Genomic DNA, 12,191 nt, shown 5'->3' on the forward strand with positions numbered 1-12,191 from the left:
CCACTATTTGATATAAAGCTGGAACATCTGCTTAGCAGACATATTAAAATACATCCCAGTACTTAGATTTGGAATTATTTTGATGAATTATCTAAACGTCAAAAGTCAACAGGACAACAAAAAAAAATTGATGTTCAGAGTATTCACCCAAATCCCCACTAAGAACGTGACTTTAAAAGCTTTTCCCCTGATAGTTCAACCTCCACCACGACCTTTATGTCTAAAAAAAAGTGCCATCTCTGTCTCCTACAATGCTTCTGCTGCTACACAGGAACGTACCCCGTTTAGCCTGCACTTACTGCCCAGTGTTAACTTTGAATAATATACAATTATTATCATTTTGGTTTTGTCCTCGATGCATCAGAGCTCTGTCTACATTTCCAGGGCATGAGTATAACCTCTATGAAGAGTTAAGATGTGGTGCCCAAATAGCCTGTGTGGGTTCAGGAAGGTGTGTCCACAACAAAAGGAGTCTCTCGTGTGCTTCTGAGTGGGTGAGTGCTAAGAAGGCACACACAAAAATAAAAGCCAGCCATATGTGGAGCACCTTCCGTATGTTAGCATTTAGCAGCTGGCTACTGACAAAAAAGCAGTTCTATCCAACTGAAGAGCAAACTTAAGAGTTCAGCTGCCTGAAAATCTGTGACTGTAGGATCTTTTGGCCCTATGGTAGTGTCGGGTCTTTACCTTACAATATAAAGCACACTGAAAAAAACTGCGGTTGTGATTTGGTTCTCTAAAAATGAACTGAATTGAGTAAATGGGGAATATTGATGCAGCAACAAAGTTTTGCAGCTGCTTCTGTTGCACTAACATACATTTGAAGATTGTTTTTGGAGTTTTCTCAGAAGTCTGAAGAGATTTTTCCAATTTATTGTGATTCAGTGTTTTATTATGAAGGGAAATCCTTTGAAATCTATATGAGTGACAAACAGGACGTGTGCTCTGTGAATGGTGTGATAGAATCAGAGGTTTTCTCAGGCTGCACTCATTCATATAGAAACAAATCTGAAAGCACAAACCTCCAACAGTTGATTCTGGTCATCTGGACGTAGCGTTTTGTGGGAGAAAATTTCGTCACTCATCCAAGTGATGTCTTCAGTCTGAGCTGACTGCAGGTTTCCACAATCTTATAAACAGTACATTGGCATTATGACCTTCCAGCCCACTGATGGAACAATGGCCTGGGAGGTCAGTTCCTTAATCTTAATTATACAAATTCTCATGACCATTGATCAACAACCACTGACCAAAACCCACTGATCAACAACCCTTAGGCCCCCTCCTCGATTCAGAGATGGTCTTTCCCTTTTCACGTAAACGTAAACGTAAACCAGCATTCTTCCCTGTCCAGGACAGGGAGGAACGCTGGTTTGAGCGCGGAGTCAAGGAGGCCACTGTCATCGGTGCAACAAATGATAATTTGACAGGCGCAAACCAACAGAAGAAAAATAAAGGCTAGGTTTGTGCTAAGTTAGAATGTTTCTTTACTGATGATGTTAGACATTTAATGACTTAAATAACCTACAGGACTGAACTTTTGATAAGTTGACAGATCAGCTCTCAACGACTAAAGGCTGCTGTTGTTCTTCTTCTCTTGGATTCATTCATTAACCTGCGTCACGGCCAGAAATTCCACTGATTAGCTCCCCCTGCTGGTTCAAATATCTGTCCTTTCATAAATGGTAAATGGTCTGTATTTGTATAGCACTTTACTTGGTCCTAAGTACCCCAAAGCGCTTTACACTATACACAATCTTCCACCCATTCACACATACTGGTCACACTGGTGATAGCAAGCTACAGTGTAAAGGACGCTCCAGTTTCTCGTCAGCTAAAGGAGACATTAAAGGGAGCACTGAAGCTCCTTTCCTTCATGTTGGCAGATTGCACTGGCCCTGATGTTGGCTGCAGACACTCAGACACTTCCTGTCACATCTGTCACTGTGGAGCTCTCCTAAGCAACACCATCCAACCTCCACCCGCAGCAGCTTGCACTGTAAGCAGGAGAAGATGGACAAAGTGTTACAGAGGGGCTGTAAACGCAGCAGCAGCTCTTCATTCTGCCTGCACATGTGTCTGCTCCTGCTGGATTCCTCTTGATTTTATGATAAACATATATTTCTGAAATATTTCCTCATATCCTAACATGCTGACGCTCGTCCTCTGTGAGCGGTTGGTGTCTTGGCTCAGGTGATCAGTTTCTGTTTCAGGTCACTTTCTACATGCTGATCATAATATGCAGGTGACCTCAGTCAGGAGGATGATCCAGGTGTTGTGTTTACCTGCTGTGGTTTCTTACAGATACCAGACTGCATCAGCTTGGAGCTTTTGTCCACAGCTGTTGGCTGGACACTCAGATAAACACTAACTCAAAACTACACTCAGATGTTGTGTTTGACCTTTGTAGAAAAGCCCCAGAGCTCTCTTGCTCTTCCTCACTTTGCAGAAGACCAATTAGTGATCAGAGTGCATCACACCTGTAGTCTTCACATGCCTGAAGCAGAGGAAGGGCCATGATGAGACAAATCACTGTTTCTGGATCCTTTATTCCTTTTCATTAGGACTGGATCTGTGTGTGCAGATGAAACATGTAGTTCCTGCTTTTCCTTATTTGTCATGGATTTGCAGTGTTAGTGAGTGATGGTTGTACTTGTAAGCTCAGGTCTGTAGGTTTCTGCAGGTGTTAGCATGTCTGGTGCTGGCAGTCACGCTTTGCTTCATAAGCTGAGGCTAAGTTGTTGTTTCTTGCTGTTTGTTATGATCTACTTTATTCATCACTTTTCCAGAACCACAAGCAACTCCATGTCCCTGTGTGACCTCAGTCAACACTCCTGCCATTAGAATCAGACATCTTCTTATGTTCTGGTCAGTCATCCTGCTCCTGCTGGTTTCTTCTTGATACTAAAATAAACATACGCTACAAAAAAAGAGGGGAACACTTGAACAACACAATGTAACTCCAAGACAAACACACCTCGGTGAAATCAAACTGTCCACTTAGGAAGCAACACTGATGTTGTGTAATGGAATAGACAACAGGTGGAAATTATAGGCAATTAGCAAGACATCCCCAATAAAGGAGAAGTTCTGCAGGTGGTGACCACAGACCACTTCTCAGTACCTTTGCTTTCTGGCTGATGTGTTGGTCACATTTGATCAGTGATTTCACTCTAGTGGTGGCATGAGACGGAGTCTACACAAGTGGCTCAGGTAGTGCAGCTCATCCATAATGGCACATCAATGTGAGCTGTGGCAAGAAGGCTTGCTGTGTCTGTCTGTATAGTGTCCAGAGCATGGATGCACTGCCAGGAGACAGACCAGTACATCAGCATACGTGGAGGGGGCCGTAGGCGAGGAACAACCCAGCAGCTAGACCGCCACCTCCACCTTTGTGCAGGAGGAGCACTGCCAGAGCCCTGCACAATGACCTCCAGCAGGCCACAAATGAGCAGGTGTCTTCTCAAACAGTCAGAAACAGACTCCATGAGGTTGGCATGAGAGCCTGACATCCACAGGTGGGGCTGTGCTTACAGCCCAACACTGTGCAGGACACAAGATTGGCAACTTCGCCACTGGTGCCTTGTGCTCTTCATAGATGAAAGTAGGTTCACGTTGAGTAGATGTGACAGACGTGACAGTCTGGAGATGCAATGGAGAACGTTCTGCTGCCTGCAACATCCTCCAGCATGGCCAGTTAGGCAGTGGGTCAGTAATGGTGTGGGGTGGCATTTCTTTGGGGGGGCGCACAGCCCTCCATCTGCTTGTCAGAGGTAGCCTGATTCCCATTAGGTACCAAGATGAGATCCTCAGACCCTCAGTGAGACCGTGTGTTGGTACAGTTGGCCCTGGGTTCCTCCTAATGCAAGACAATGCTAGACCTCATGTGGCTGGAGTGTGTCAGCAGCTCCTGCAAGACCAAGGCATTACCGCTCTGGACTGGCCCGCCCATTCCCCAGACCTGAATCCAATTGAGCACATCTGGGACATCTTGTCTTGTTCCATCCACCTACAACACGTTGCACCACAGACGGCTGAGGGGTTGGTGAATGCTTTAGTCCAGGTCTGGGAGGACATCACTCAGGAGACTATCTGCCACCTCATCAGGAGCATGGCCAGGCATTGTGGGGAGGTCATACAGGCACATGGAGGCCACACACACTGAGCCTAATTTTGACTTGACATTGGACATTACATCAAAGTTGGATCAGCCTGTGTTTTTTTTACTTTAATTTTGAGTGTGTCTCCATATCCATATCTTCATGTGTTTGATTTCTGTCGATAATTCTTGTGTGTTGTTTTTTGGTTTTTGTCAGCACATTCAACTATGTACGAACAAAGTATTAAGATTATTTCATTCATTCAGATCTGGGATGTCTTATTTTTGTGTTCCCTTTATTTTTTTTGAGCAGTGTATGTTTCTGACATATGCTGACTTATTTCCTCAGATACTAACGTGCTGCAGCTCGTCCTCTGTGAGCGGTTGGTGTCTTGGCTCAGGTGATCAGTTTCTGTTTCAGGCCACTTTCTACATGCTGATCATAACATGCAGGTGACCTCAGTCAGGAGGATGATCCAAGTGTTCTGTTTACCTGTCTGCTGTGGTTTCTTACAGATACCAGACTGTATCAGCCTGGAGCCTCTGTCCAGAGCTGTTGGCTGGTCACACAGATGAATAAGAAAAGTTCAAGGTCAAATGAGGAGAGAACTATCCCTGTAGTAGACAGCTCTTTGGCGATGTGTTTCAGTACAGTAGTTAACTTATAGGTTATAACAGTCTTCCCTGGGTTAATGCTCAGTTTCCACTATTCAACATCTGAGTAAAAATAGTTGATGTTGTGCTTTGATGATGAAGGTCCAAGAAAAGGAAAATCAACAAGTCCTGTACAGCGTAACACACGCCTGTACACACGGCATCAAAAACAATAATCTGTTTGTGTTTTTTTTTAAGCCAAATAACTGTTTAAAGTGCAAGCAAGAATAAACATGACATACAAGAACCAGTAGACTAAACACGTGGCCCCTCTACAGCAAACGTACATCACACACTATATATGTCACAATAAATGGAAAGAACTGCAGTTCATAGTGCTGTGACAAAGGATTCACATCTTTCCTATTTTATTATTTTTTCATGTTTCAGATCATCAAACAAATGTTAATATTCAGAGATGGGCAGTAACGCGTTACTGTAATCTGATTACTTTTTTCAAGTAACGAGTAAAGTAAGGGATTACTATTGCAAAAACGGTAATTAGATTACCGTTACTTTCCCGTAGGAACGCTGCGTTACTGCTTTACTAAAACCGTGATTTTTTTTGCGAGAATGTCTCATGACAGTGACGTAAGCGAGTGCGCCGTTCGTGACAACAGCTGTGTGCAGATCAACAATGGATCACATATCGAGTACTGGATAGAGTATGAGTGTGCAGCGTGGAAGTTTCAGGTTGTAAATCGTGTTTTTAAAAAGTAACTAAGTAACTAAGTAATTAATTACTTTTGAAAATAAGTAATCAGTAAAGTAACGGGATTACTTTTTTGGGGAAGTAATTAGTTACTGATTACTTTTTTCAAGTAACTTGACCAACACTGTTAATATTAGACAACGAGCACCCAAAATAAATATGGAATTCACTTTTTAAATGATCCTTGAATTCTTGGGGGAAAGTTTTTCAAACCTACCAGCCAAATGTGAAAAAGTGATTGGTAACAAGAACTGCAATCAAGCTCTTTTGTTAACTAGCAATGAGGAACTTTGGCCCACTCTTCTTCTTCTTCTTCTGCTTTTTTATAACCTTGTATTTTGTCATTTTCATGACAAAAAAGCACTAGCAAAACAAAAACAAGTACAAGCAGGCAACCAGGATGTTAACATTCTCTGACATAGGACCATGGAAACCAAACAGACCAAGACCAACGAGAGAGAGATTTCATAAGGGGAGTTTATAACCTTATAGTACAGCGTTCCAGGATTCTGTTTCAGTCACTGAGGTATCTAGTCACACAGCTCCACCTCTGTGGGAAGATGTCCAGTTTCAGTTGCAAACTTGCTGTCACTCTCCTCCTATTGTTTTTTTAGCTATCAATAGGAGTATTGTTAGAATAGTTTCTGTCGGGACTATAGGTCTATCTAGGTATAGAGAGAAATAAGTTAGTTAATTAGTGGAGAAATAAGTTGGAGGATTTTGTCTGTTTCTTTTTTGATTCTTGTCCAGAATCCTTGGATTAATGGACAATCCCAAAATGTATGTGAATAATCTCCTGTTTTCCCACATTTTCACCAACATAGTTCTATATCAGGTTCTTTATAATGTGAGGAGATAACAAGAGCTGTATTAAAAATCTGAATTAAAATTTCCAGTCAAATTCTCTCCACAGTTGACTGTTTATTCCTTTGCAACAGCTTTTGGAGAGCTCTTCCCACACATACATCATCAGTAATTTTAACATTTAAGTTTAGTTCCCATTTCTCCTTAATACATCCCTATTTTAGCAGCATTTATTTATAAGCTTTTTGCATACATATCCATCTAAGTCTTTAGAGGGGAGTTGGAACTGTTTCTGAAGCTGGTTAACTGACTCGAGCTCTGTTCCATTAAATACTTGATATATAGTATGAAGGCCTGGATTGGCCCACGTCTTAAAGCCACTGTCCCACACAGAAGGCTGGAATTCTAGATTGCCTCTCACTGGTACGGCCTTTGAAACAGATAAATGACTACAGATGCTTGTTTTCCACATCTTCAGAGTATGTTTTATTCAATCATGAATGCAAAGTTGGGTTTTTGACCAACTTTGCATTCATGAGAGGTAGTGTTAATAAGACATGTTCTTAGCTGTACTTTCTTCTATCTGGATCAAGATTTCTGGTCATTTCTAAGTTCGGCAGCCCCAGGCACAGTGCCAAGTCTTATTCTGCGTCTCTTTTTCTGCCAAATGAATGTGGAGATTTGTGTATTTAGCATATCAAAGGTGGACAGAGGGACTCTTAAAGGTAATGTTTGGAATAGAAACAAAAGACAAAGAAGGTTCATCCTCACCACTTTGGCTGCTCCAAGTAAAGGGTCAGAATATCCCATTGTGTTATGTCTTTCTTTATTTGTCAAATGAGCTTATTATAACTGGCTTTAAAAAATCGCTGGGATGTTGCTGTGGGCCCACTCTTCTTTGAAAAATAGCTTTAATTCGAACACATCATTCATTTTCAGCATGAATGGCCCGTTTAAGGTCACGTCAAAGAAGCTCGGTCCAGACTTTGACTGACCAAACCTTCATTTTGCTTATTTGCTGCTGTGTTTCACATTGGTCTGTCACACAGGGCAGCTAGGTTTGGATAACTTTCCCCCTTAATTAATCATGATTTCAAAACTTCTGTATTTACTCGCATCATCTTTGTCTAAAATGACAATCTGTATGCTCGAGCTAGAACCACTCCTGTGCCAGAGGCAGTCCCAGCATTTGGTCTCTGGCACAGGCTCAGGTGCCTGACAGGTGTACCCATCTGTCAGTAGAGAATGGCGGGGGAGGGGCAGCAGCACATTGCGTTATTGGTTACTCTGTTGGCCCTCTGCCTCCATCCTTCAAGTATTGACTTTCCTTTGATATGAATCTAATGTCAACAGGTTTTGTCTGAGGGAACATTTGGAATGAACACTCACTGAATTAAGACATGAAACCAGCTCTCCTCTCTGAGTCCCTGAATACTAGCAGATCTTGGGAAGCCAAACCTCTCTGATGTATGTAGTATATCATGATCCATAAAGATTATATAGACATATTCATCTTGTTGTTACCTGGTAACAGTGTGTTACCAGCGCTTGGCTTCCAAAAGTCCAGTCGTTAACAGAGCTCTGTTGTTTGCAGCAGGTACAAAATTATTCGGGTATATGTATTTAAAGTACATATTTTAGGATGAAGTGGAATCACATCACCAATAATTTGACTCAACAGATTTATTACCTTTTCCCAAAAGATTTTCACATGTGGACACTCCCATATGCAGTGACCCTGTCCACTCCACACTTTAATACAGGTGTCTGGGGGTTTGAATTGAAATAATGCATTTTTGACAGAGTCTTGTTAACCATTTATATTGAAGTAGTCGTGATTGCACATTAATTGTGTGACTCTGGGCCAAGGAGCATGATTTATACCACTTGTCATAAGATATATCCATTTGAAAAACCTTCCTCCATGCCTCTAAAATAGACTGCGTTGATTCTTTGGAATGTTTCATAAATAATTTATACAATGCAGAAACTCGGCCTCTCCCATTTAGATGCTTTATAACTGAGGAGTAGGTGGGGATTTCCAAGCTGTCACCTTGTGTGGTTGTGATAAAAATTTCTTAATTGAAGAAATCATATTTTACCTTTAAAACATTTTACAGCAAACATGACGGTGAGCTGAGGCAGTGTGGGCGTGGTCGGCGGCTGGATTAACATCCATTTAACAGTCTTAATCACGTATCATCCCACTGATGAGCAGGAACATCTTCTGTTTTTTCTACTGACTGCCACCTTGTCATGGTGCTGTGCTTGGAGACCAGCTGTTCTCCAGCAGTCTTGAACAAAGACTCAGACATTAATGTGTTTGTGGTGAGAAACTTTAATAGTTTATTATTACAGCGCAAAACCTGTGTAATACACACACAGTCACAGCTGTCATGTCTGAAAATACAAGTCATTGCAGAGCTGCAGGAAAACCTTTAAACGTCCCAAAATATTTTACTTAAAACCATTTTTTTTAAAAACCCACGAAGTGCTGCATAATAAGACCAAACATGTAAAATCCCAGGCCGACAGTAAAGATACACCAAAAAAAAGCTGACATTCTGAAGACACACCCCCTGCTTTTATACTGGTTACTGGAGCTTCAGGAGGGGCCAATGATGTCATAGAACAGCAGCCAATCAGAGACAGTAGGATGAAGGTCCTCCATAAGGCAGAGTGTGTCCTCACTTTCCTGTTCAGAGACAAACATCAGTGATTTCAGCTCAGATCTGGTGACCTTTGACCTTCACTAACACACACATGTATGTGCTCTGTGACTCAGCTGACACACGTCTTACCTTTTAGCTTCCTCCAAAGGAGTAGAACTAATACCAGAACCAGGCACGGACAAAATCGCCATAGGTTAGGGACCAGGTGTAGTCGAACTCGACCTCTTCATCTTCCTCTATTGATTTACTGTTAGCAGGAGGGATTTTTTTCTTGGTAGTTTGGGGGCTTGAAGTACTGGGAGCATGAGTGGTTGTTTTAGGGGTAGTAGGAGGAGGAGCTTTTACATTAGGAGGAGGATCTGTGGGAGGATCTGCAGGAACAATGACAAAGATGGTTCAGTCAGTTTATTATCTGGTCAGCTCATCAGTTCCAGTAGTCTGTGGAAGCTTCCTCACTGATAGACAGAGCTGTCTGAATTCTTGAAAGACTAAAGAAAGGATCTTCAGGTTACACTGAGGATACACTGAGACTATCTGTCATGAAAGTCTTTATTTATGGACTTTATCAGGCACAGGATGGAGAGGAGTGCAGTGACGGTCTGGGCGTACCCATCTTCTTCTCTCATCCCAAGACCGCAGACAGAAATCAGCATTAAAGAATAAACGAGTTAGATCAGGATCAACTGCAGACGATTGGATCGAGTGATTCTGCCTGATTAAACTTTTGCATATTCACTGATAAATTGCTTCAATACAATATCCACTATTCTCTCTGTACAGCAGCTCCACATGGCTGCGTCCTGAGTCCTCTCCTGTACTGTCCTCACACAGACATGACTGCTAGCCGACCTACAATACCAATGGACAGGTGTGTGAACTGTGGTGGGCCCGATCAGCAGAGGAGATGGTCTCATTCCAAACTGACTCCCTGCATCTTTCACAGCAGCTATAAGATGTGCTTTTCTCTGTGGTTAAACCTTAGTGACTCACATTTGTGTGATTCATTCAAATGTTCTCCTCTTGAAAGAGAAACATGGGCCTGAAAAGAAACTAATGTTCACATCTGTCAGTCACAACCTGACGCTGAGTCTCTTTAGTGAATCCAGCAGAGTTTTAAAGTCAAATAGAGGTTTTGTGCCACCACAGTGAAGATGGACTTCTTTGTTCCTTCTTTAATATTCCAACCTTTGTAATGATGGGATAATTTTCTCTGGCTGCTCTGTTTATGTGACCTGAATACATTAAGAGAACATGTATCGATAAAGTAAGATATAACCTACCACCTTTCATTGATCTCTATGACATTTCTACTAAAGTCCAGGAAAAGAGGTTGAATAAGAAAGATCATTGCACTGACCTCTGACTGTCAGTCTGCTTTCATGAGTATGTGGATGATGCTCAGTGGAGCACGAGTAGAGACCTTCATGAGACTTCTGAACATTAGTGAGAGTCAAATTTTCTTTAGGATCAGATCCAATCATATCCCCATCTTTATAGAAATAAGACTTCACCGGTTCACCATCTCTGGTTTGACAGAGCAGAGTCACATTACTTCCTGTCCACACAGGAGATGAAGGGATGTCCAGGATCAGGGAACCAGCTGACCAACAGAGACACAAACAGAGTGATACAGAGACAGACTTCCACCAACACACAGAGTCATACAGACACAGCTGGAACATCTGTACCCGAAACAGTGATGTTGACTTCATCACTACGCTGTCCAGATGAGCTTTCACAGAAGTAAGCTCCATCAGAGGGGTTACGCAACTTGAGTTGACACAGAGAACTTTTAAGAACAAGGCCTTCAGCTGCTCCACATCTCTCAGTGACTCCTCCTCTGGTCCTCTTCACTGTCCATCCATCAACTCTTTGTTCATCATCATCATCATCACAAGACAGAATCACCAGACCACCACGACTGAAGAACTGCTTGTAATCTGGAGTTACACTCAGCGAGACTGAAGGGCAGACAGATACACAGACAGAGTAAATGTATTTGTGTTCTTGTTGGAGTCTCACTGATGGTTTTCACTTCCATCAACTCACCTGCAGAAACAGCACAATTAACTCCAAGACAAACACACCTCGGGGAATCAAACTGTCAATTAGGAAGCAACACGGATGTTTGTGTAATGGAAAGACAACAGTGGAAATTATAGGCAATTAGCAGACATCCCCATAAAGGAGAAGTTCTGCAGGTGGTGAACAGACCATTTCCAGTACACTTTGACTTGTCTGGCTGATGTGTTGGTCACATTTGATCCAGTGATTTCACTCTAGGGTGGCAATGAGAGGAGTACAACACAAGGGCTCAGGTAGTGCAGCCAATCATCCAGATATGGGCACATCAATGTGAGCTGTGTAAGAAGGCTGCTGTGTCTGTCTGTATAGTGTCCAGAGCATGGATGCACTGCCAGGAGACAGACCAGTACATCAGGAGACGTGGGGGGGCCGTAGGCGAGGAACAACCCAGCAGCAGACCGCACCCCACCTTTGTGCAGGAGGAGCACTGCAGAGCCTGCAAAATGACCTCCAGCAGGCCACAAATGAGCAGGTGTCTTCTCCAACAGTCAGAAACAGAATCCATGAGGTTGGCATGAGAGCCGGACACCACAGGTGGGGCTGTGCTTACAGCCCAACATGTGCAGGACACAAGATTGGCAACTCGCCACTGGTGCCTTGTGCTCTCATAGATGAAAGTAGGTTCACGTTGAGTAGATGTGACAGACGTGACAGTCGGGAGATGCAAGGGAGAACGTTTTGCTGCCTGCAACATCCTCCAGCAGGGCCAGTTAGGCAGTGGGTCAGTAACGGTGTGGGGTGGCATTTCTTTGGGGGGGCGCACAGCCCTCCATGTGCTTGCCAAGGTAGCCTGATCCCATTAGGTACCAGAGAGACCTCAGACCCTCAGTGAGACCGTGTGTTGGTACAGTTGCCTGTTCCCCAGCAGAATTAGACCCATGTGGCTGGAGTGTGTCAGCAGCTCCGCAAGACCAAGGCATTACCGCTCTGGACTGGCCCGCCCATTCCCCAGACCTGAATCCAATTGAGCACATCTGGGACATCTTGTCTTGTCCATCCACCAACACCACGTGCACAACAGACTGCTGAGGAGTTGGTGAGGCTGTAGTCCAGGTCTGGGAGGACATCATCAGGAGACTATCTGCCACCTCATCAGGAGCATGCCCAGGCGTTGTGGGGAGGTCATACAGGCACATGGAGGCCACACACACTGAGCCTAATTTTG

General features: G+C 43.2%; 1 protein-coding gene across 1 annotated transcript; it reads right to left on the minus strand.

Annotated features, from left to right (window-relative positions):
• Positions 1-8,589: 8,589 nt before the first annotated feature.
• On the minus strand, positions 8,590-12,162 carry LOC120743093. Its single transcript, XM_040046622.1, has 6 exons — positions 11,950-12,162; positions 10,991-11,042; positions 10,630-10,902; positions 10,299-10,541; positions 9,071-9,312; positions 8,590-8,964 (listed from the first exon to the last, which is right to left on the minus strand). Exons 1-5 carry the CDS (start codon positions 12,160-12,162, stop codon positions 9,098-9,100), a joined length of 996 nt encoding a protein of 331 aa, XP_039902556.1. The 3' UTR covers positions 8,590-8,964; positions 9,071-9,097.
• Between the last annotated feature and the right edge of the window lie 29 nt (positions 12,163-12,191).

The sequence above is a fragment of the Simochromis diagramma genome, unplaced genomic scaffold (genome assembly GCF_900408965.1).
Source record: "Simochromis diagramma unplaced genomic scaffold, fSimDia1.1 OVJJ01000406.1, whole genome shotgun sequence".
NCBI classification, from domain to species: Eukaryota; Metazoa; Chordata; class Actinopteri; order Cichliformes; family Cichlidae; genus Simochromis; species Simochromis diagramma.